Source organism: Epinephelus moara, chromosome 4 (genome assembly GCF_006386435.1).
Source record: "Epinephelus moara isolate mb chromosome 4, YSFRI_EMoa_1.0, whole genome shotgun sequence".
Classification (NCBI taxonomy): domain Eukaryota; kingdom Metazoa; phylum Chordata; class Actinopteri; order Perciformes; family Serranidae; genus Epinephelus; species Epinephelus moara.
Window position 1 is genome coordinate 14108563 of NC_065509.1, and position 26658 is coordinate 14135220.

Here is a 26658-nt window from a genome sequence, read left to right on the forward strand (position 1 = left end):
TAATTGCCTCCTAGCTGTAACATTAGCTCCACATGTAACTGACAGACAAGAGAGTTGTATAGATCCTCTTATCTAATTCTCGCCAAAGTGACTAAGTATATTTGAGATGTAAAAGATGTAAAACTAGGCCTAGCTTAGCATAAAGCCTTGGAAGCAAGGAGAAACAGCTAGCCTGGCTCTCTTCATAGTTAAAAAACAATGGCTACCAATACCTCTAAAGCTCACTAATTTGCACTATGCATTTTGCTTGTTTAATCTGTAAAGTAAAAAATGTTAGATGCAGAAACTAATACCCCTAATCCCCTAATCCACCAAAATTATCTTGTGTACGCAGGTTTTTTTAAACATGGGAAAGCCCACCATTGCCAGTAGACTAGAGCCGTTTACATGGGTCTGCAGCACATGAATATATATCTTTTTTTTTTTGTTTGTTTTTAACTGATGTGTTTGAGTCACATTCAAAGTCACAAACAGGCTTGGAAAATAGGTTAGTAAACAACAGGAAGCAACATGGAGGCCAGTGAAAATGTTATAGTGGTAGCTTTTTTGTAAATATCTGTCATTTCAGTCTCAAACTCGGTGCAGTCTAATTTGGAAGAATGTTTGAGCGATGCTTGGGCGAAGATGGATGGTATTTTTTGGTGGCATGTCATTGGATCTCTCTAGTAAGGGGACTAAAATTAGTGCATTCACCTGGGTGCTGTTTTTCCGTCACTGCCGATCAGATCTAGCCTGGAAATCGAGACTCAAATCTAGAAAGATTTTGAGTCTGGCCCTCACCGATACACCCTTCCTAACCAAGGGGCGCCACTAACTGAGGCATTTCAAATTCCGCCACACACAATTGGATAGCACGATAGCCAATCAGAGCAAAAAACAAGGTGACGTATTCATTGCACTAAGCCCCATTTGTTTGCCGAACAGTGGGGCTAACTGATATATTATGCTTTTGCCATATCCCGTCTGCAAAACGGCAAAAACGTCCTTCCTGGAAACAAAGGCTTCGGCAGTCTTCTGTTCCTCTCTCAAAGAAAAAGATAAGTGTAGTTGGCTTAGCGTTTCTTCCAAAGCTAAATTGAATGGACACGGTCCTTCGGCAGCTGCCATCTTGGCTGTTTACTTTTCAACTCCTACGGCGCAGCTCTGTCCTCATCATGTTACGCCCGCCCAGAGCCCGCCTCTGTCAGATAGACTGATCTGATTGGTTCGATGGTGATTCAGTGGGCTCTGCTCGTCGGGGCCAGATCCCCGTGCAGAGCAAATTTGAATTTGCTGGGGGCGGGGCCTCTGAATTTTCAGGTTAGATCAGAGCAGGACCCAATAAATATCTGTGACTACTGCAGAGTAATTTGACCTGGGTGTGAATACCAATTGTAACCTTTCCATTACATACAAAAGCCAGATGTTAGCGGGTGTTAGTGGGTTTTTTGTTTAGGGGGAAAGGGTCTTTATATACACTGTATGGCAAAAGTACTTTTATGTACTTTTTTGTGGGGAGAATAATTTGTATGATCTGGGCTAGGCCGCTTAGCCCCAGTCAGACCTTGCATAAAATAAAAGTGTGCTTCCAACTTTGTGGCAACAGTTTGTAAAACAGAAGAATGATCTATGGTTTGTAAATATGATTAATTATTACGCATATGATTGTCCACATACTTCTGGCCATATAGCGTATGTGTGTGTGTGCATATGCATATGTGTGTGTCAACATTAAACTCCAGCTGAACTAAACTTTGTCTTTCTACTGCCAATCTCCTCTGTTCTAACGTTGTTCCGTCGTCAGTTTAGGGTGTTGATGTTTCCCTCAGTTTGTCAGTAGGTCTGACTGCTGCTCAAGAACACCTACAGCCTTCCTCAAGGGAGGTGTCACAGTTGGACATGCACCCCTCCCTGCCAGCCCATCACACAGGCACGCACACACATGCACACATGAAAGAGATTAAGACAACCAAACGTGGCTTCACACACAAGCTGAATCTCTTACTCCTTTACTCTTTCTTAATCTGTCGCTCCCTCTCGCTATTTTTCTCACACTCAAATCCACACATACACACACACATACACAAACACACACTGACTAAATTGACTTGTCAGCTTCAATCAGACCAGGAACAAAAGGATTCCTGCCAGTTTGAAGCTGACATCATTAATGGGTTTGGGAGGGGGCGCGCTCTGAAGACAAAGGGAGTGCAAGGTCGGGCCGACTTAAAATGCACTTTCATTTTGGCAGGGACGTTAGCTTTTTGATTTCAGCCCCTTTACGCCAACATCTTTTTGCGAGAGGCTCTAACTTTCATTATCACTGGGAACAGAGGGGCGTGTGAGACTTTGTTGTGCTGATGGAGAGAAATGTGACATCCATAATGCATTTCCTATTAGAGGATGCCACGCATGGACACACCTGGCCACGTGTCAGACGGAGATGGACAGGGAGAGGATGAGTACAAATGGGGTGTTGGTGGTGGAGAGGAAAGAAAAAAGGATGCCAAGTTAAGACACCAATGCAAGAGAAAACACGCCGAGAGGGGTGAAGCTTGAGCGAAAGGAAGAACATGTTCTCAAGAGATTGTGTCAGGGTTTGGAGAGCCATAGGACGTGCTGTACAGCTCTTCACGTGACATATGAAATCCACACATAAACCAGCTTTCCTGGTGCATTGTAGCGGTAAAGCCAAATGCTTTGAACATTTAAATCCTCTCCTCTCACTTCTGTGACTTCATCCGTCCTCATTTGCTTCTGTTTCCTCTGCCGCATGCCCATCTGCCTCCCCCCTTTCGCAGCTTTCATTCTGACCCTGGATAAAGAGTCCCTCATCTCAAATGGTAATAACTTTGGTCCATATGCACACAGCCATCACAAATTGATTACTGTGTAATGCTGCAAGCACTCCCACTCTCTCACTCGCTCACTCGCTCCTCTTCCATCTTGTGATTTTGCACGAGGCTGACTCCATGTCCAATCCTGCTGCCATTAAACAGCACCCCTGGGTGCATCCCAAACATAAACAAGCACATCCTAAACTCTCTGATTCCCTCCGGCTCGCTGATCCTCCTCTCCTCCTGTCTCAGTCCTCTCCCTTTCCCACCATCTTTGTCTAACACTCACTCGAAACCAGCTTCTCCTTCACCTGTTTTACCCTCAACCACTCATTCCCTTTTATTCTCATTCTAATTATACCATTACATTACCATTTCTATTCTCTCATTAGCATTTTTTGCTCTCCCTGTCTCTTATTCTTCCCCTCTCTAATTCTCTTTTTTCCCCCTCTCTGTCTTTCTCTATCACCCTTCCTTTTTCTCAGCCGCTGAATACGTTCCACCTTTTTTGCGGCACATAAACAGACAGTGCCCTTGGGGATGGGTTGGAGAGCTCTGTCTTTGTTTGTGTGCACCTCTAACTAACTCTCCATCTGCGGGGAGCCAAGCCAAGCCCAGCAGTGCAAGACAGATAGCTGGCACCATCCCAGACTCTTCTCTCGTTGGCCCCATATCTTCACCCCCGCCTCTCAACTTCTCCTTCCTTCCAGGCTATAGTCTTCCCACAGAGTTGGTTGTTAGCTGCCCTCAGGCAGCCAGTCAGGTACTGTAGACGCCCGACCCCTACAATTCCTTCTCCTCCAAGCCTTAAACCAAAATCTGCCTCAGCTTCCAAAGGATATTCAATCCTTTCCGAGCCATATGCCGCGGCTGTTCGTCACTGGCCTTTCTTCAGGCTCATTCCCCCGCCAACCTCAGGTTCACCTCCAATACGAGCTCACTTCAGAGACTAAATAACCAATAGCACATTTTCTGTATTTAGCCACATCAAAGAGCTTTCAAAGAGAGAGGAACTTAAGCATTAGCATTAGTTCAAAAACTGAGAGTTTCAATCACGCAATTGCCTGAGGCTCTGATTCAAACCTTGAAGAGTTTTAATGTTATATGTTGTTTTTCTTTGCACTACTTTGTGAGAAATTTCTTCTCTTATTAATATAAGACTGTAAGGATACAATGTGAAATACTGTCAGCAGCCTGACTTCAGCACACACCGCATGCCACTTACATGCACAAAAATGAATCATCAAAGGTGCACTACATTATCTGCTCAGCTTAAATCTCCCCCGGGCATTTTGCATAGTGATGGACAATCCCCTTGAGGAGTAAGAAGAAAAATATTTCGCTCACCGTTGTCAGGCTCAGACTTCCTGTCATGCTCAGTGTCAGTGAGAGACAGTGCGGAGTTGGCGCGGCTCGTCAGGCATGAGCTCTGCTCGGACTTCAGGCCACGCATCCACATGTGCTGCAGGCCGTGAGCAGGAGAGGGGTCCACCTCCGGCTCCGTGTCCACGTCGGAGCCCACGCCCAGGGAGTAGCGACTGTGGACATGAGCAGCCGGTCCAGAGCACAGCGCTTCCTCCTCCTCCTCCTGATGCTGCTGCTGCTGTTGCTGCTGTTGGTGGATGTGGTAGTCGGGGCTCCTCATCTGCCCAGCCTTACAGAAGTCTAAATCTAGAGGGAGGAGGAGAGACAGGCAGATTGAGATCACACAGACGTAGAGCTGCAAAGCCTCTAATACCTACGTGTGTTTTTATTTGCTTAAGCAACTAAGCTGACCAGGTGTTTGTCAGAGGTAGGCATTTACAAGACAAACACCAAACACCTCCCAAATTATGTCAAGAGACAGGCTGTTATTTGAGCAAGCATTTATTACAAGTTTTGCAGCAGAAGTCCAAATCAAAATGCCACCCTCGATTTTTCTTAACCATTTGCAGCGAAGCTATATCCTGTTCGGGCTGCCTGATGTGTGTTATCGAGCTGGAGATGTATTGAACTGCTGCTCAAACAGAGCACTGATCTCATCTATATTCTCCTTGGTGGGGTGAAGAGATCAGATAAAGATCAAACCTTATTAATATTGACTCAGACTGAGAGAAAAATTGAGCCTCATATGCTTTCAGGTATTAGAACGCCCTCCAATCCCAAGCATCAACCTGTTATCTGAGAACATCAGATATACTGTGTTAGTCCTCTGGTTACACTTCAATTCAATTCAATTCAATTGAGCTCCACTTTTTTTTTCTCCTGCAGAGGCAGTTGAGTAAATTTTCTTTCTCGCCACCTCGGTTTTCTGTTTAGAATATATAAGTGGAAGTGATGGAACTGATGGAATTTAAAAAAACATGGCGTAAATTGAAATCTATACAGATATTACTGCAGCCTGGTACCATATAGACTCCACTGAGAGCTCAGGAAAGAAAGACTTCCTCTCCTTCTCACTTAGTGCAGTTAATATGTGTGTGTGTTAGGTCGGGTCCTTTGAACACAAACCGCAGTGTTTCAATAAGAGCCACAGTCCTGTTGACCACTCCATTGACCAGCGATGTGTCCTGCTGTGCCTGTTTGATGGGGTCAAGACCAACTGTGGCTCACACACTGTTCTGCTAGAATTAAACCGCCGCAAGATTGGTCACCACCACACACTACTGTTTAGCTCAAATTGGCTGCAAGAGGGCAATTCAGGAGCAAATAGGCTATTTCCACCGTAGCTAGAAACATGGATTGACTGTAAACTGAAAACCTGACCATTTTGTTTTGAAAGCAAATTTATAATTCAAGAGATTTTAGCAGGTGATTAGAGGGAAAATCATTTTTTGAATAACTTCCCATTTCCTGCCATTACGGTCAGCCACTTGCAGCTCACTTCGGAGAAATACTGGCTATTCATACACTTTTACCCAATGTTGTAAGCACTTGTTGTACGCAAAAATCAGCTGCCAAAGCCGTCTGGGTCATAATGTCACTGTTTTGCGGTCCTGGGTGTTGTGAAAGACAAACACCTCTAAATTACCCAATAGTACTGAATTTCCGCTACAGATGTGGCAGGGCAGCATGTCCCCTTGCCAAGTCTTGATTACCAATTGAGGAAAGTAGGCGACTGGCCCTAGGGCCTCCAACTTAACGGGGCCCCCAAAATTGTGTGCCAAATGGCTTGTGCTAATTTAACTGCAAAATCTGGGGGTCAGGTAGTTTTCCTACATAGATAAATAGGACAAATGTGGGGGAGAAGTGGGGGTTAATGAGGCCCAGCAGCTTATTTTTGCCCTTATTATTATCATGCACTCTTAGCAATACACTTTATGAACAGCATTATTTCCGCTGAGACTTCTCTCTGTGTCTAGGCTGCCATGTGATTGGCTGAAGGACTAGTGATTGGTCAAGAGACGTTCAGCCTGTGAGGAAGAACAGACATGTTTGACTTCAACTCCCTCTGCATGTTTTTTAGGTAAAATGGTCATTTAAAAAACCTTGATATACAGCTAACATTCTCCTAAATAATATCCTAGACACTGAACATCAATAAGCAAAGGCAATTATCTATACAGGGTTATTTTCGGTGGCATGACGATCAGTTTCACCATAAGGTGTTATTTGCCAAATTAGTATAAAAAGCATTCACACAATTGCAATTCTTCCCTGCTCTGATGCGTCTCCACCACATTTAGAACCAAACCTCTTGCTCACCAACATGTTAATATCAATGTAGATTTATTGACTATCATTTTATTTTATGCATTACATGGTAAACGGTCCATTCATACTAAAATGATTAAGTTCTTGTAAGGCTGTTACTGCTACATAATTCAAAATTCCCCTCCAGACACGTTTAAACCACGTAAAAAACACTCTGCCATCATTAATATGTTGTTTAACATGATTTTTTTTTTTTTTTTTCAAATAAAAAAGTAAAAATAACCTGAAAAATTCTAGGTTTGGCCTCGCACCCCACCCACCACCACTGCTGCGTACGGTAGCTGACCAGTGAAAGAGCAGTGCGCATCAAGATGGTTAACGTTAGCACTGGAGGAAACATCGAAGAGATCCAGAGCCTCAGTCAGACCCAGACTCAGATGAAAAATCTGTTGTGCACAGAAAGTGGTGACTAACAGATGTATCAGAATGTAAGTGTAGTTAGCATCTTTTATTTATGTATTATTTGTCTAATAATATCTGCTACAATATTACAGCGTGCTCACATACTCATATTGCTATTACGTTATGATAAACCAGAGCTCTAATCAAAGTTTCCGGAAAGATATATTCCGTCTGGCTGAGATGTTTATATTATGTGTTATTAGTCTTCTCTCTAAAGGAGGTTTCAGGTTTCTTTTTCGGCATTTGCGTACCAGACAGCAACTGGCTTTCAGATTTCAGGGACGGGCACAGGAATGTGAAAACACCTCTGTATTGACAAACTTTGCACAAACACGACAGTACAGACAAGGTCAGATATTTAGGGGACATAAGCATAAAAAAACACATTCTTGAGTGAAGGGGATCTTGAAACATTTATTCAGCTACTCATTACTAGTTTTATAAACAAAATGTTGAGTGTGAATTAATTAATTTGACTTAATTAATAGGCAAACAAGAACCGATTATTGTGGTTAGCTCTCTTATGCACTGGAGAATCATCGTGGATCTATCTATCTATCTATCTATCTATCTATCTATCTATCTATCTATCTATCTAAAGTATCTTTGTAGAATATAGAAAAGAACAAAGAAGCAATGCGGGATTAAATAGACAGAGAGTAATGCGTAATATTAGGGAAAATTAACAGCTGGGGGAAGAAAAGGAAGGAAAGAGAGGGAGGAGCGGGCCCAATGTGGCGGTTTAAAAGATGAAGGAAAATATGAAGAACATGGGTGGGGAATTAGAGGAGAAACAAATTGGCTGATCTTTGTCAGGAACACCGTAATCCATTAAAAATGTCACTGGAGGCGATGTCCCCTCTTAACAGTTGGTTACTTAGGTAGGGTATGCTATATATAACTCTGGTGCCCAAAGATGAACAGATGTGCTTCGCAGAACCGGCTGCCATTGACATTTCAAAGGCTGCTTTGGGGGGTCTTTTGCACCTTACCATATGACACTGATGGCGGGGGATGTTGTTTGTTATAAAAACAGAAAGGTTCTAACTGCTGAAAAAGGCAAGTGCTCTTTGACACCACAATGCTGCGGAGGACATGATGATGACTAATGGCCATCGATGGGTTGCTGCGTGGCAAACTATACGACAAAATCCATAGAAGGTGGCATTCAAACCACGAAATCCCCGGAGCGGCCTGCTTGTCAGGAGTTGTAACTGTTGTGAATGGCTAATGTTGCTTGTTAGCATGGTGGGTAGGTCTTGCTGAGTAGCGGGAGGTTGGGGTAGCGGAAAGAGTAGCTATTGATCACTATGAACCCTGCACAGCGGCATTGTCCTGATGAGGTGCGGCTTCTCTCTTAACGCCACACATGACCTGCATAAAGGCCATCCATCACAGCACGCGCTGGCCCATTTCTCCTCCTGTCACCGGCAGGGAAGAATTTTTCGGTGTGTATGTGTCAAACGTGCGTATGTATGTGTGCCTATGTCCGACCGTGTCTGTATCTGTGAGTGTGTGTGTAATGAAGGGTGGTGTTCCACCCCAGGTGAGGCCAGAGAGGTTTGGGGTTGACCTAGTTTAGCTGTGGGAGAGAAATATCACCTCCGTGGAGAAGAGGTAATTGGCTGCCTCCGACTGTCCTTCTGGCTCATTGTGGACTGTAATAGGTAATTCACATAGGCCCTTTTAAAGACCTCTGTGTGTGCGTCTTTGTGTGTGTCTACCATATGTGTGCCAGTATCCATTTGTGTGCACATATAGTTTCTGTACAACTGCGGACATATATTTCCAGGTAAACACATCCTGCCTGAGCGTGCCCTGAGCGTGGTACCTGGCTGGGGTTGGCTGTAGTTGCTCTGTCTTTCCCGGTGTGATCCGAGGGTGAGGCGTAGCTCATGTGTGTAGTCAGGCAGGGTTTCGCGTGAGGTGTAGGAGCGGTGGTGGGCGCGACCGTCCTCGCTCTCGTCAGACGAGCTGGTGTAGGACATCTCCATTTCATGGCGTCCCTTAGACAACGGCTGGTAGGGTTTACTGTCCATCTCCTCCATGGCTTGTATGGCTCCGCTTAGTCACTCAGCACAGCCACAGCAGAGAGCACAGAGTCTGGAGGTGAGAGGGATGGAGGGAGGGGAAGGTATAGCGAGGGAGGCAGGAAAGGACAGCAGGAAGAAGGATGGGCCAGCAGAGGAAAATGAAGGGAAACAGGGGATTGAACAGAGGAGAAAAATAGCACAAGAAGTCTGTTATTGAACACAGTGGAGCAATATTGCAACGTCTGCTCATTCCAATTACAGCGGACATTCATAAACAGTATTTGGCTTCTTTCATATTTCACACCAAAGGTTAGTTCCAAATCAATACGCTCAGAAGGGACCGCGATGGTGGGCCATTATGTCCGGATGCGTTTGAAGAGAAATTGGCCAAAATCAAGTGCAGCTCTCCGTTCTGTCTGTTATGGTTCCTTGTTTTTTTCCGGCTACTGTAGGCTTTATCTCCCTTTTACAGACAACCATTGACAAGTGAAGGATTAAATCAACAAATTTGTAGCCGAGCCCCACGTCTGTCACTCTCATTAAAACACGGTGACTCACCAGATTCCAAAGTAGTGATGAAACACTATTAGACACCAGTCTTTGCAGTGTCATTGCCCTTCCGAATAGAGTAATGATAAATCGGCTCCATTCAACTCAGATTCCCTTGTTCTTCCCTCAACCACATCAAAATCTATTTCTGATAACGTCCGGCACAATATGCTTATACCGCCATAACTAATGATTGATAGGGACAACGATTAGAGCACAGAAGAAGTGATTAGAAAATACTTCATTCATATTAGTTCTCTTTCACCATGCCCTGCCTGAGGCCTTTCCAGCCTATTTCCTACAGATATAAAGCTTCTAAATGGAGCTTGAGAGGGTCATTGCTCATAGAGACAAAGTGCTATGGTATTGACCTCTTCAGGGAGTCCTGTAGTCCATATATCAAAGCCATTAGAGCGTGCCTGCTCAATACCTCAGAGATCTGCAGCACAGGGTGATCACCACTAGTCTGATACAAGTTTACAGCTGACCTTTCTACCACTGCAGTAATGCTTTTATTCCACCTGAAAGACTCCTCTCCCTGGCCTCACGCTCACCCTCCTCATTCCCCACATGCATGCACACGCTCGGACCTGTTTGCATGCGCGCACACACAAGGACCGCTCACCGACCCCTGACAGCAAACAGTCAAAAAATGGGCCAAGCCGCTCGCACGTTCATCCCACACACCCCCTCACCCCCTGCAGACATTATCATAGCGCAGATGATCTGTAAAAAGCTCCACACTCATCTCGTCTCCCTTCTATCCATCTCTTGTGTTTCCTCTTTAATGATATCACAAAGCTCAACAATGCCTTTAAAACCACATTTTGCAATTACCTGAGCAGTACTGTAGCATACTGTAAGCTCCCGCCGTCTCACACACATGCACACACTTGTGGTTCCCTGCAATCATGATGCCTTTCATTTTGATTGGCAGGAGTTATTGCAAGGAATCAAAGCCTGCTATTATCCCAGCTGCCCTGTCAGAATGGGATTGACTGGTGTCACCTTCTCTCTGGTACGGCGAGGAGCGAGTATACATTACCCTGTGAGCTCTCGGCTTGCTGCAGGCACTGACTGCTGTCTGTCTCTACAGAGGCTCTCTGTCCCGTTTTATGTCTGTCACACGCTTACACGCAAGAATGAAAGCATGCAATCCTGCACACGGGCGCACACCGTCTTGTTCCCCCGTCGTGTGTGCACGTACACAGACCAGTCTGGTGAACATTTTGCTTAGCACATGTAGTCCTGCTTGTATATTGACATGTACAATGTGAAAAACTGGCATGGTTCCCTTTAAAACACACCTCTCTCCCGGTTTATCCCTTCCCCTCTTTCACTCCTCTTTCACTCCTCTTTCACCATCTTCCTTGTACCAGTCCACCTCTGCTCTCCCTCCTCCTTCCCTCCCTTCCTTGATTTTCCTCCTTTTACCTTACACGCTTTCCACCCTCCATCTCGTCCTCCGAGGCCCCTGCATTTAGAGAAGTAAGCCTGCTGGCGGGGGTTATTCTCGCTAATTCTAGCCCACAGTGGGGTGCCCATTAGGGGGTTTGATTCTTGGTTTTGATGTCAAAACCTGGAGGTTGTTTCCTAGAGCCAAGCTCACATCAAACAAGACACATGGGCGTTCTGTAGGACAAGTCAGCATGTGCCACCTGAGCACAACACTAGCCTAGATTTGCAGTCGAGGAATAACCACCTTGGGGCGAATCGGGCGCCATAGGCTCGCTATGGGTTACTATTCATAGAAAACACACAAGGACGGCCCCGGAAAGGTTTGGTGATGTCGGAATAATTACCATCATGCTAGGGTTAAATTTTTAATACTGGAATCTTCAAAACCTTCACTACAAGATTTGTATCATCCCTCTCATCATTTTTTTATGTAGCCTACATGTAGAGAAGGGGAGCACACAGTGCAGTGAGGGATCCCTTAGTGAAGCTAACTAAGTGCTTGACTGATTGCATCACTATACTGCCGGTGACTAACAACTGATCTTAATCATCTCCATGCAAGACTTAAGTATGTAAAATTCATAGACTTCAATGATTCATGCATTTCAACCTACTGCATTAACCACAATACAGTACTGCATGTGGACTCTGTGGGATACTTTTATTATCTACTGTCGCTAAATACAGCAAATAAAAAAAAAACTGTTGGATACAGTTGAAATCTGAGATGCATCTCATGCAAGTTTGTTTGCACTACAAGTGGATTAACAGCGCGTAGTTGTATGCTGTGACATTGTATGTATACGTTATTGTGTGATTTTATTTCTAATTTAATTCTAATCTATAATTCATCAGTGTGTAATGGACTATTCACCGCTCGGTTTAAAATTAATACAAAGTGACAACAGCGAGTGAAACATATGCATCGCATTACACTGTCACCCCCCTCCTCCCCTGCTAACCATTTTCTTTCTGTCTCTTATCACGTTCTCTCTCTCTCTCTCTCTCTCTCACACACACATACACACACACACATACAACCACACGGGAGTGATAATCCACAGCTACACAGTTGCAATAATATCTAATGGGACTCTTCACCCACTTGATCCCTCCTATCTGTCCATTTGCTCAAACAGTGCAACCATAGACCAGTGGGCTGTTTTTTTTTTGCAAATCTGCTTAGAGGAGTGATAGAAGCTCTCTCACACACACACACACACACACACACACAGTTGCTTTTAAACAGGATTTACGCTCCAAGTCATCTCCAGAGGGGCGGGGTCCCTAAGATGTCAGACAACAACAACAATAACAGCGTGGTGGCGATGGTCATGTGTAAAGGCAAGGACCATGAGGACGAGTCAAAACCGATTTACACTTTCCAATCTCAAATGAATGCGCTGAAATCATGACGAACAGGAAGAGAGAGCATGCAGAATGGGAAATAGAGAGGCAGAGAGAGTGGATTGGGGCCAGGCAGCGGCAGAGAAATTGAGTTTCACATTGGTAAATAAACAAGGAGGAAGGTGAGAGTGGAGTGCCATCCAACAATATTAACTCCTCCGATTATTGATACAGTATAGTTCCAGGATTACAAATACATTTCCGACATGCAGAGGAGGTCTTACTTTCATAACAGCCTGGAGACCCCCAGTGAGTAGGGAGCTACCATCTTTGTTAGCTCTGGCCTTTATACATTTCCAAGAAGCTTGTTTGCACAGAGGCAAGCTAATCCCGCTCACTAAACAGGCCTCGCGAGCTGCGGGAATGACGATGAGGAAAAAAAAAAAATAAATAAAAAACCTCGCGAAATATATTCATGCTAAAACTGTCGCTGCTGCAGATGCTCCGAAGTGAAGTCATGACAAGCCCGGTGTTGTTTTGCAGGTTTGCATTTTGTCTACCATTATGATGGCTTAATCATCAGAAGGAATCGAGGCGCAGTCTGTAGCTGCAAATGCAGATCCAGGCTACAGGTCCTGCGGGAGTAAACAGTGAGCTGCCAGAGAGAGATGCCTCTCTCCGAGTGTGTGTGTGTGTGAGAAAAGATGGGGGGGACAGGACTTAAAAAGCTATCTGTTTTATTCGTTAGCACCGCCATAGCTCCTCAGGCATATGACAGGGACACCTCAGACGAGAGGCCCTGAAGGACCCACAGGACCCTGTTATACCTAAACCACCCGAAACACAACAAAACAGCACATCGCCCACTGGGAGTCCCCAGCGGATGCCGAGAGTAGGGAGGGAGGGATGAATGGAGAATGAGGATAAAGAGAGTGATGGATAGATAATGAGAGATGGAGAGATTTCACAGTGAAAATGGAGGGAATTGAAGGATAGAGAGATTGCCAAGTGAGACATGGAGTGATAGAGGGTTTTAATTAGTGGATAAGGGCTAGCTATCTATGGGCAGCGGCAGCACTCTCGTCACGTAGTCGTGCTTTCATAGCTGACCAAGCCTGAAATCTCTTCCTGCTAATGCCGAGTTTACCAGCAGAACACATAGTGTATACACATACAGCCAAACAAACACACATACACACACACACACACACACACACACACAGGCCTGGACCTCTCTATATATGTACAGTATCCCTGATAAGATTCAAAGATGAAACACATACTGACAATCAGCAACAGACGGACACACACTCAGTGCCCCCTGTGCCCACACACACTTATAGCATTTCACACTAACCGGCAAACACACTTGAACACCCACACACCACAGAGAATCAACACAGTCTATACTGGCCTTTTCAGAAAAGACTGTGTTCTGAAAAACCTTGCTCGCTTCTTTCTATGCGCCGTCGCAGTGTCTTTACCATTCAGCCGCCAGTGCGCTGCCTACCTCCATTATTCCTCACACAGCAGCACCCAAGGTTAATGCCTGTATGTACAAAGCAAGTCATATAGGTGACACAACAGCCCAGGCGAGTCTGAGCGTGTGCCCACCGGTGTCGGAATGAGAGCGTGACCAAGAAGCGAAAAAAAAAGCGAGCGCTTGTCCACTCGCAGAGCAGATCGGTTCTTGTCAGGAGCTGTCAGGAGCTGGGAAACCATCCTGGACCATTTGACTATTTATAGCGGACTTGGGTCAAATCCCACATCGCCACTGCATGCCTGAGCAGTGTGGAGAAATCCATAAGGTCCTACACTATTCATGCCCTCTGAATGTGGCCTGGAGCGAGGGAGTAGCTGAGTTTTAACTTTTCAAAGGCCGTTTTCATATCTTGACTACAGTTAAAACTTTTCTTCTTTCTTTCAAATCTCGTCTAAGGTATGGCTTTTTTCCCCTCCACTGCTTCTCACCAGACTACCACTTTCTTTTCATGATATCCACTTCGACTCCTTCTCTCTGATCTAAAAGCCCTCTGTTGATTCCCCACAAGGCCGAGGAGCAAACAAAAAAACAAAAAAGGCTGAGAAAATGCAATGGCAAACATGCCCCATGTAAGCATTCATATACACAACTAGGGTTGCATAATTCTCGGAATACTCGAGGTGAAAACCTTTCATGGGAATTAACAGGAAATAACATGGGAAATGGGAGTTATTTTCAGGCTGTATTTACTATGGATGAGCGAATACAATGTCATCTGTATCCGTGTCTGTTTAAAATGAAATAAAATAAAATGAAAGTAGGTGTGACTTAATCCCAAAATGGGTTGGGACCAAACCAGACGTTGTTATTTGAGGCCTGAAATTGATATGGATTGCTCAAGAGTTGCTATATTTATTATTCGATAAAAAAAGCTATTTACAGAGCATCCTCAGAGTTGAGCTTCAGATCATTTTTGATCATAAGAGTGAGAGACTGAACACAGCTAAAGTACACTAACAATGTTCCTTACAGATGACCTTTTTTGCAGAAAGCTGAATAAGTACTAGTGTGTCATCCTGAGTTCCCCCTCTTTCATTCTCAATCAAACACGAAGCCTCCATATCATTTGTTCCTGTGAGATTTCAGTAAGCTTGCCAGATGTGCCCACAGCGCTTGACTATAGAGGGATTGAAGGCTCCTGTCTCGAGAGTAGCTTGAGAGGGGCGATGATTAGAGCAACGAAAGTGTACATTTCAACTTAATTTAGACTTCTCACAGGACTGTAGTCTATATGAATTGATTATTATGTTATCACAAGTTCTTAGATGTACTAACCTTTTTTTTGTATGCTTTAAAGTGGGCCTTTTTAACACCAATGTTTTGTTTTGTTGGGGTTTTTTTAATGAAATTTTTTGAAGTAATTATACAATCAGATAATATTTTATGCATTTTGTGACATTTTTTCGCCACTGAAACTTTAAGCGCTCTGAACACGGACCACCGTTGCGCCTCTGATCTCTTGAATCAAAGCTGGAGGCGTTACTTTTCAGCACTTTATCAAAAACTGTTGGTCCAAAAGACATCAGTCAAAAGTGTAGACTGTCCTGTGAATAAATCCAAGGAGAATAAGCACAAAAACATGCTTGTCTGGAGAAGAGCGCTTGCTAACGTGCACTAAAGACGAAAAGTGTACGGAACACTGTTAGCCTGGGTTACCCAGATGAGGTTTTCCCTTCATTACAAGAACAGACAGTAACACACTGTACTCGTGAGCATTCGGCTCAACCCTCATATATACCATGCAATATGCAGATAGAAGCAAACCCTTGAGCATATCATAAGCATATCATAATCCATGACTTTGCCAAATAAATCGATTAATGTGCCGTGTGGTGAGCTAGCAACTTCCCCATTTGTTGCTAACGGGGAGGTTGCTAGCTTGGGAGGGAGAACGAAGTGGGGAAGTCTACAACTTTGTGTCAGCTGTGGGGCTGTGTGCAAACTTAGTGTTTAAAATGAACAACTTGTATATAAAAGCAATATTTTACAATAAAGACTGAATGGAAACAGATGAAAGCTCTTTCATTAGCATGCTCAGCCACGCTACGTCCCACATGGTACCAACTAGCTAGCCAAAACTAGCAGAGATGTAAAACAAGTTAGAGACTGTGTACTTTGCTTCAGGCCACAATCTGCTGGTTAACTGAAATGTCATGAAAAATACAAAATATATTCACTCCAGTAATATAATCAAAACTTACATGAAAGCATGTAGTCCTCTGGCTCAGACAGTGCAGTCGTGTTGGCAGTATGTGGGCTGCAGATGTGATGGGAGAATGTACTGTGCATGCAGAGGATTGTAATTTTTCTGAATTCCTCTTTAATGAGATGCTGGCAAATTATCTGTGTGATGGAAGAGTGAGCCGCTGAATGCTGTGCATGTAACAACTCAATTGAACTGACATATTTTTAACCAAAACATGCCATAAGACCAGTGCTGGCGAATAGGGAATGTACATGCTTGCTGGTAGTTCAATTACGTTGATATTTACAAAGTGATTAAAGTCATTATGTCTCTTTTTTTGCCATCATTTCATGTAGTTAACTACTGAATCTGCACTTTGTACAAAGTCCAAGAGGGGACATGGAGGGGGAAAATCTAAGGTGAAAAAAAAAAAAAAAAAAAGATGTAACTACTTTCTTGCGCAAACTTTTGCTGATATTTGTTGCACTTTCTAATGAATAGTAGGGTATTTCACTTTGTTGGTTTGACCTGGTAACAAGAGGGCACCTTTTAAAATAAACTCAAATAAATGGGATTTTATTTTGCTGGCAAGTGACTTTTCAGTATTATATTTTGTTATAATTTCATATCACATGTACGTAGTCAATTTGATCAAAATATTTTGAACTAGTTTTTCTAAGTAGCTCTAATTACCCATTGCTTGTTGACATACCCATGGCAACTACAAGCGTGGCTGAAAGCCAAATTTTTACAGACTCTGCGGTGATTCTAAAAAGAGGTGGCATCGTTAGACCTGGGCATCCTGATTGTTTTATGAACAACCCCGGACTTCTCAGTCTCTTTTAGCAACTTACCGCTCAGAGGGAACTCATTCAGCAGCTCCTCTGGCAGCAGCACAGCATCTCTTTCTATCCTTTCTTGCCAGTGTCGTCAAGTGATTTTGTCATAAACCTTTGGTAATGTAAACCTATGTGATGCTCACAGCTGGACAAAAGACTACATATATTTGAATGTGTGATAGTTCTGGTTTCAAAACAGCCTGTCACAGGTTACAGTGTGATGATTAGAGGAGAAATGGCAGAGCATAAAGGTCCAGGTGGAGAAAAAAAAACAACTCAGTCATTTAGGAGTTTGCTAAAAGAGAAGGAAATCTCCTGTTGATTTAAGGGTACGATTTTCTTCTTTATTTTGTATTCAGGAGCTGTTTAAATGAGTAACATTTACTTTGTTGCAATTCTATGTTCTTAAATACATAATCATTTATTTATTTATTTTCTTTACTAATTTGTCATATTGTCAAGAATATCATTATCGCAAAAAATACCCTGAAATATTGTGATATTTTACAGGGCCATATGGCCCACCTCTAAAGCCTGGTATTGCCTTTTATGCGTATCCCCCCCCAAGAAAGATGAATATTTAAAGGTATGATTTTTAAATTGAAACTGCACTAAAATTCCCAAATTCCCGAGCTTAACTTCCCATGAAAATTTTCCAGAAATGTAGTGGAAATGATCCAGCCCATTGCAGCTCTAATCTTATGAAAGGTATAGCTTCCCTCCCCCCACTGCCTCTTACCAGACTACCACTTTCTTTTCATGATATCCACTTCTACTCCCTCTCTCTGATCTTAAGCCCTCTACTGATTCCCCACAAGGCCGAGGAGCAAACAAAAAACACAAAAGGATGGGAATATGCGACGGCACACATGCCTCATGTGCACATTCACAACACCACATTCACATGCAGGGGCACATGCATTTGACCACAGACACACACACGGAGCAGGAGACACCACCCAAAACCACTTAATCAATATTCCTGACAAGGCAAAGCCTTATTCAACACATTTGATATTCCTCCTCTCTCGCAAGATAAATACATGTCACTGTCCTCCTAGCAGGACTAAAAGGCTGTTCACACTAACTCGCTTTGCAAATAAAGCTTTACATCAAGACTGACAACCTCCTAAGCTCTCTGCATCAGCCACTGCTTGGTAAAAAGCCTCTTTCAATAATGCATTTGACCGCTAAAACCTCCAACACCCAAAGCAAGGCGAAGTGGCAGCATTACAGATGCAGAATTAATTGATAAATCAATTGCATTGATTCCAAAAATTGGATTTGGCGATTAGTGATTTAGACAGTATTTCCTGCGCATCTCCTTTATTAAGTTGTTGATTAGAGAGAAATGAGTGAGTAAAGAGCATTAGCCCTGCAGAGGAGTAGCTGAAAAGATCTAGTAGCTGTTGAGCAGCATTGCAGATTGATTTGTGAATGCTAAGTGGGCTAATCTTCCATCTACACTGTTATAATGTGACGATTGTCATCTGGAGGAACCCAGGAGTGCATGAGAGACAGGGTTTTTTTGGTGATGTTCCCACTCCAAAAGTCCTGAGTGCTCCCCACGGCTCCTCCTGCTCCTCAGATCTGTTCTCAGCCCTCACCTCCTCTCTGGTTCTTTCGGCCTCACAGATGCTAAGGACACGGCAGCATTCATCAGCCTTGCACAGGAAAAAAATGTTCTCAACAAAGAGATGGAGCAACTCCTCAAAGGCCACACGACTGAGTCGGGCACACACTGCAGTCTTGGTGGTGCTCTTTTGTGAGCTTATGAGACAGACGTGTGGGCTGAATGCATTCCCTCCATATGCCTGTTCGCTGCATAGAAACACATAAATGCCTCTCAAGGATATGCCATCCAGTTTGGTTAACCTCGTGAAATAAAAGGAATTCAAACATTCACCAAGTTTTATGGATGTTAGAAATCGAAACGATGTTTTTGGCCCTGAAGGTCTTGTCTGATGCATGTGTGAGATGCATATCAGTGCAAAGAGGAGTCACAGTTTTCTAGACAACAAATAAACAAAGCTTGAAATCAATAGCACACACTGTAAAATGTGTTTGCAGTTAGGAAATGGCAGGGAGTCACTTTAAGCAGTTTTCTCTTCAATATCATATACCGTGCTTTGTTTTTCATTTATCCTGTATCATTTTTTCTATCGCAGCCTATTTTTAAATTTGCTCAGCAAAACAGCACCGAACATGTTCCTTAACTGTTTCTCATTTCGTTGCTTGTCAGATGAATCATTGTGTCGTCTGAGAACATTTTATAGAGCAAAATGTGAATTTTCCAAACAATTCCTCTTCAAGGCACATCGGGTCAGGATGACATGCAGTGCGCACTGTAAAATTTAGGATTTCAGGATTGTTACATCTGGAGACAACATGTATTAGGTCTGCTATACTTGAGAAAAAAATGGCTGCACGCTGCTGCCATGATTTTCTTGGAGTAGATATTGGGTATTTCTTTGCTCGGATCACTTTTCTTTGTGCAGCTTGGCTTGGCGTTTTGGCTTGCAATCAGCGGAGAATATGTGTCTCTGCAATTCGGAGTCAATTCGGGGCGATGATACACGTACTTGAAGCACATCCCAGAGTTCACGGTGGATCAAGACTCATTCTCAAATTAAACCTTGACGACAAAACAACTCCCCTGCAACACGTAGAAGAACATATTGAACTTGATTGTACTGTACTGTACTGTATTGTATAAAACATGGCTTCCAGCAGAGACGCATCAAGCACCGTTTTGAAACTATTCATCTTTTCTATGAGTTAATAATTCATGATCATCTAGAAAGTAGAGCTATGAATATTACTGATGATACACATGAGGCTATTTACCAGTCAGCAGGAAATAGATGAACTCGTTTAGAGGAGAGATGTACAGTATACCGTCACTGTGTTTTATGTTGCTAAATAAATCACTTCTTAGGCATGCAACAAAGCTGCAGATGCAACTTATTCATATTGAGGTATTAATCATGAACTTGAAGTGCAGATGTTGGTGTGTAGTGTGTTGTTGGTGTTTCATTGTGGGCTAATATGTAGCAGGTGTGTGGTCAACTCCCTTCCAGATCAATCACTCCGCTACAACGGCTACTACAATCTAATTAACAGTTGCCTTGATGTTTGATGATGCGCAACAAGTTTTTCTAAATATTTGATAGATCCTGACAGAATCCTTCCCTAATAATTGTCCTGTATTGATCTGAGTGAAGGTGAAATGTTGCGGTACATCTTGTCAGTGTCAAAGCCGGCCAGCGGCGACTCCCTTTTTGTCCCCCCGTGTCAACAAAAGCAGGATAAAGTCAACGCAAATATAATGGATTTCAACTTAATTATTTTGACACTGACGCCAAGACGTGCACTGTGAAGTGAAGGACAATTTATGTTGTAATAAATTGGGGAAGAAACAAAAATTGATTTTTCTTCTTCTAAAGTTGTCCACTGACTTGATTAATAAAAATTTCACAGTGAGAAATGTGTCCCTGTAGGTGTGCATGCATCGGCTTTCTGTGTGTGTGTGTGTGTGTGTGTGTGTGTGTATGTGTGTGTGATAATAGTGCACACAGTTTTGGTGTATATACTGTATACACAAGGGGTGGACAAAATAAAATGAACACCAGCACAGTGCCACAGTCCAACAGAATAAAAAGAACACCTATGAAGTTCACAGAGGAGGTGGGGAAAAAAAGATACACCCTGCAATATACCTAATTAAAGCTGTAGCCATTGGTCGATTGACAGAAAATTAATTGCAGGAAAAATTGGGAATTTAATATAATTTTCAAGCAAAAATAGTATTATTCCATCTTTTCATGTGGACTTTGGTGTTGGATCTCAAACTGCAGGTAGGGCACGGATGACCAGGGCAAAAATATGTAGTGAAAGACAGTTAAATCAACATGATTTATGTAGAAAAAATAAACAAAAAAGAGTTTTCTGATGCTATCATGCACCTTTTTTAAATAAAATTCAAAATGGATCCTATTTTATTAGTTGCTTCCCCAGTTATTGCTAAAGATTGATTAAAAGAATTGCAGGGTTGGGGGCATGAACTTTTTTTCGGCTCCTAAAGAGGGGCATGACAGAAAAGGTTTGAGAACCACTGGACTATTGTAACTAAAAAATTAATAAGTATATTCAGAAAATAATCAGGAGATTAGTTGATGATAAAAATCATTGTTAGATGCAGCCTTTTATAAAAGACAATACAACAACATGCAAATGAAGTCCTAAAAATGACCACACACTAAACTCAGATCCACTGGCTCAGCCCTCTAGCTAGGTGCGTTCCATCAGCACTTCTCTTCAAACACACACACACACGCACACACACGCACACTCCTCTTGACAAATTAATCTCATATTTTAAAGAGAAGTAGAGTGGGCTTGACCAGTAAGCCTCTCGTGGCTCTGATCCTTCTGTCTTCTGACTAGAATTTGAAAGAAGGGGGAAGTGTTGGGGGGGGGGGGGGGGTTGCAGTGGAGTTTGAAGCTAGGGGAGAGTGAAGGGAAGCTGTGATTGCATTTTCACAATACAAATCTCACATAACACCCTGCTCCTTATCTAACTGTATATAGTTCCTGACTCTTGCCCATAGCCCGATGGAAGAAGACAAGAGAGAATAGAGAGCTGGAGATGCCAGTTGAGACATAGCCAGATACTTTAAAGGAGAACGCCTCGGGCATATACTCTATGTGTGTGTGTGTGTGTGTGTGTGTGTGTGTGTGTATGTGTTTGTTTGCAACATTGGTGACTGAAGGTGATTTCGGTTTTGATACTATTTCTGTCCCTTTCCTTGTTGCTGCTGTTGGTCCCGCTTTTGGTTTCAACACTAAAATAAACTATTTCATTTGGATACTTTATCATATGGAGGGGCGAAAAACAAAGGAGACAAAAAGCTTGCTGATGGGAGAAATATTTTTATCATAGTGGGAAAAGGTGCCAAAAATAAGAGAAAGCAAACCGGAGACATCGTGGTTGCACTACTGAAGATATAAATGTATTGATACATATTCATAATGAATATTTGAAAGAGTTTCAATACTCATTATCTGCGGGATCGATACACCGGTACCAGCTGAGCTTTCCCTGTTGTTGTTAATGTTTACTACAGTCATTCTGCTGCTCTCTGCTACTAACCAGGAAAGGGAAAGTCATTGTTATATTAATTTGTTTATAAAAAATTTAAAGTGCGTGTCCTCAATGCCAATTGTCCCTGTGGTATCCAAAGCAGTATAGAACATCGATATTTTCAAGGTATTGTATCAAAGTTAGAAATCCCAGTGTTGGTGAGAAATCCTCTTTATTATGAAACACACATTATTTGTACAAAATGAACGGGTATTATGGCTGTAAAGAGTTAATTATTTTTAAAAAATGCTAATCATATACTGGACCAAAGCTTTTCATATTCATTGCATATTATCAGTAAACAAGCTACGCTGTCAGGAATGCTTTACTGTGTTAAGTGCATTAATTGTAAACACAACTGTAAACACTGGGCCCATACTACCATATGAGATTTTTATAGGGTAATTTGGCGATATTATATTGCTTTTGTGTTTCACTTTTTTTTTTTTAATCGCAGCACTGGCAATTTCCTTACTGCAGAGGAAACCCTAATTAGCACTGCAGGATTTGTTAAACAATTCCTCTTGAGGATGGAGCAGTATTGCAGCAAGAAGGTAAATATTTGAAGTTGTACAATGGTTACATCTCTAAGTGTCTCGGCGTGCGTGTGTGTGTGTGGAAGTCTAGTGGTCTAGCAGTCTGATTACCCGGCTGGCATGGGTTCTTTTACTTTGAAATTATCAGCAGGGTGGCGAACACTGTGACACATTTTATGCTTTTCCAGCAATTACATTCTTACCATATGATGGACATGCAGAGGGAGAGCAGGGGGGGCAGGGGGATAAAAACTCCCACTGGGCCTCACATCGCCTGCGAGCCTCAACTCTGTCTGCAGCACTAAGTGTTGTACTCAATATTATAAACAACCTCTGAAGCATTTCACATTGTCCTCTCACTAATTCATGACCCCAATTTTATTAAGGAAATGTAGTTTTGCAGCAAACTTGTGGGGCAGAAGGGAAGTGTGTGAGCGATTCCATGGGAGAAAGGAGCATTACAGTGCCAGGGGCAACTGCATTCCTGGAATGAAAATTCATAAATAATGCAGGGCTGGATAACAAAAAGAACTCCCCCGCTGTCTCGCACAGCACTGCGCTAACCAAAGACCATGCAATATCACTCAAATCTCAGAAAAACACAAATTATTAGACACGAGCGAAGAATTTTTTTGTTAGTGGTTTCTTGACTCAGGACAATGGGATCTGCTGACAGTAAAAACGTCAGTATCCTAACAATCGCCACTCTGGGGCCTGGATTGTCAGGAAGTTGCACTAAAATTATAATGGGGCTCCAAGCCAAGGAGCTGAGTAGCTCCTCTGGATTTCCAAACAAAGAAAAAAACAAAACTGCCATATGCACAACAACAACAAGTCTGAAAATTAAAAAGTGAGTGTGCAACAGCTGAAAGAGATAATTACTGTAGAGACGACCGCTGACCACTAACTGCTGCTGAGGGGAAACCAGAGTGTGTTGGCACAAGCTGAAGTGCAAAACTCTGAATATCTGACTGATTGATTAGTCATGTGGTTAGCTGGTTGACTGACAGAAATGCCAATTCCTTATCAGTGGCATGTGCGCAGCATATAATTGGTGGAGTGACATTTCAATTCAAAGACCTGTCCTCTAATTGTGAAAGGCGTTGCCATAATGGGGGTGCCATTTAAAATATGCACTTAATCACTGTTCATCAGCACCTCCGATGCAGCAGACCTGCGGGGCCTTAAAAGTCCACGTGGACGTTGACAAGCTCACACACACATATACACACACACACACTTCACCAGACAATAGCACGAGCAGCCGCCAGCTATGACACACAGCTCATCAACGCTACAGTACAGTACAGTGGAGAAAAGACTGCTGAATTACAATTATCAGCCTCCCCAGCAGCACCCCATACATCTACATCATCTTCTCCAGTGTGCACTGTAAGTGTGTATGTTTGCGTGTGAGAAAGACACAGAAGGAGTGCGTGTGTGTGTGTGTTATCTAACCTCCATGCACAGATGCTCTCTATTAATCACAAAGAGCAAAGACAGGCTGCCTCATTTTTATCATCACTATCAATATCGTGCAGGCCGAGGAGGAATTAAACACGGTGCCCGCATCATCGTGAGCAGCGTCAGGTAGGGCAGTGACACGCAATGCAACACTGACAGAACATACTGCATCCAAGTCTATAGGCTTGTAACTAAAGCTGGTTTTGGGTCTTATAATAATATGGTGGGACACAGGTATGCCAGATGGGTGAAACAATCCAAACATCAATACAGAAAGACGTGCACAGTGGCTGGAGGAGTAGTGCATTAGATCCATGTATTAGACATATTGACAAATTGTAGTTTCTGATTACAATGCATTTGCATTTTCAAATGCAAAGATATCCTTCCCATTCCCGTGGTCCAGTCAAGCAAGATTAACAAACCATGCAGGGGGAGAGCATGGGATGCTTTCTGAGACTTTCTCGTTAATGGAAGAATATATTTAGACAATTACTCAGGATTTTTTGTTATTTATTTATTTGTTTTTCCCTATATAATTATTTATTTATTGGAAATATGCCTTCAGTGGTTTACTCCGAGCAATTATTTATAATCTGCTGTGAAGGAGACGAGTGAGGAGGTCTAATTTAAATCTACCGGAGCATATCCATCCTGGTGCAATTTTCCCTGCCTTCACAATAATTATGATTTATCAAAATGCATTTGCTGCCTGTTAATTATTTACCCTTGCACAATTTAAACACAGCCAATGTGGGGGGAAAAAAATAAATATCATGCAGTTCAATAATTTAGTCAGGGAATGACTTCAGCAGCTTGGAGAAGGGTAGAAGTTCAGGTGTAAGGGGAGACATTTATCTGCAGAATAAAGCAGGTCACAGTGTTGAAATGTGTCCTGATGTGCCTGTTGGACCTGTGGTGGTGGTGGTGGTGGTGGTGTCTGAAGCCCGGGCCCGGTAGGCTGCGTTGATGTTGGAAGACAGAAGGCACGCGTCAGAGAGATCTATACCCCCTGGATCTCCGGTGGCCCTGTTGGCATCATTAGGCTACCTTAGTGCTGATGGAGATGGAGTGGACGAGCCAGAACTGGAGCAAAACAACTCGAGGCTGCAAACGTTGCTGAACCAAAACGACTACGACACTTTGCACACATGAAGCAAAGGCAGTCTGCTGCTCCGTACCTGAACTGTCATTATTTAGACTGGTTGCCAAGCAGACAGGTTTTGTATGCACAAAGTCTGCATCCCTACACTTCAAAGGAGGCGCACTGCTTTTCATAAAAACCGCACCATACACACACACACACACACACACACACACACACACATACACACACACACACATACCTCTTTACCTCTGTCTGCCTCCTCTCTTCTTCAACACACATGCACATACACACACACACAACACATCTGAACAGCTGATAATAACCATTTCCTGTGAACTCACGTTGTCTCAGCACCCAAGCCTCGTTTAGCCAAGCAACATTGTAGCCGATCTCTCCACCAATGAGCCCACTAAAAGGCCAGAACTGAACGTGGCGCTTACCTTTCCGACGTAAAGCCATTCCTTTAGTCCGATTCCATGCTTATAAGGAGCCTGCAAATGCTGAAGACTGCGCAATCCCCTCCGGTAGAAAATGACTTGAGACGCGGTGCTCCTTGCTATAAGGGGGAAAAAAAGGAAAAAGATGTGGGTGAGACACCTCTCTGTGTGCCTGCTGGTCTGGTTTCGAGGCGGCGGTGCTGATGCTGATGATGCTCGCGCTCTCAAATGCCGATAGAGGACGACGAAACGATTTGTGCGGGGAGCAGGAAGGGATCTCCTTGCAGGGGCTGTACGCGAGCCAGCTCCGCTGTGCTGTGTGACAGGGAGCCCGGCGCGGTGCGTTTAGCCGCAGTTGAACCCGAGGAAGCTGACGGGCGATGCTGTTGCTGCTGAGGCTCGGTGCCGCTATAACAGCGTTCCCCCGGATCATACCACCGCACCGAAGAGAAGGGGGTGTGGCACAGACCGGCCACAGACACAAACACGCACAGGCTCTCTCTCGTCAGGAGGTCGTCTGGATCGCTAGTTAGACTCATTCAGGTGATGCCATATGGCTGCACTGTTGTCCTGTGCTGGAATGCTGACTCATTAATAAATCCATGGTGCAAGTTTGGTATTTTCTGCCAGGACTTCTGCTTTGGTAACCTTTCAGCAGTATGTCCCCAAATATCAAAAACAATTTATTCCAATGAGCAACAGGCCTGAGAGCAAACATTTTTTCCACATGATATAATTAAGTACAGAAGCAAAGCAAAATCTGCACGTACAGTGATATAGGAAATGAAATGTGACAGTAATTTATTGCTGCAGTGGGCCTGGTTTGTGATAACACCTGCAGATCATCACATAATATATGTTTTCTTTTCCTAAATTATCCACCTAATGATTCTGACCTGTGCTCTGTATGTGTGATGCATTGGGTATTTACAGCCAGTCGGTAGCTGGTACAAACAACTTGTGAATGACAGGGGTTCTAATGATGCAGTTTATTATTTCCCCAAAGCACAGTACGCGCGGGGCTACAAACAACCATTTTGACAGCTGCTTCAGTCTATCTGCCTTTCTGCCTGTCTCGCTCTATCCCCAACACAACACAGCGGTA

At 43.3% G+C, this 26658-nt stretch overlaps 1 protein-coding gene across 1 annotated transcript in view; it reads right to left on the minus strand.

The window, feature by feature from the left end:
- The window catches only part of tenm1 (teneurin transmembrane protein 1), a 212158-nt gene extending 186199 nt beyond the window's left edge, over window positions 1–25959 (minus strand). The window contains exons 1-3 of the mRNA XM_050042365.1: window positions 25557–25959; window positions 8743–9014; window positions 4164–4487 (exon numbers count right to left, since the gene is read on the minus strand). Coding sequence (XP_049898322.1) covers window positions 4164–4487; window positions 8743–8959 — 541 coding nt within the window. The 5' untranslated portion in view covers window positions 8960–9014; window positions 25557–25959. The remainder of the gene's footprint in view (window positions 1–4163; window positions 4488–8742; window positions 9015–25556) is intronic.
- Window positions 25960–26658: the final 699 nt, after the last annotated feature.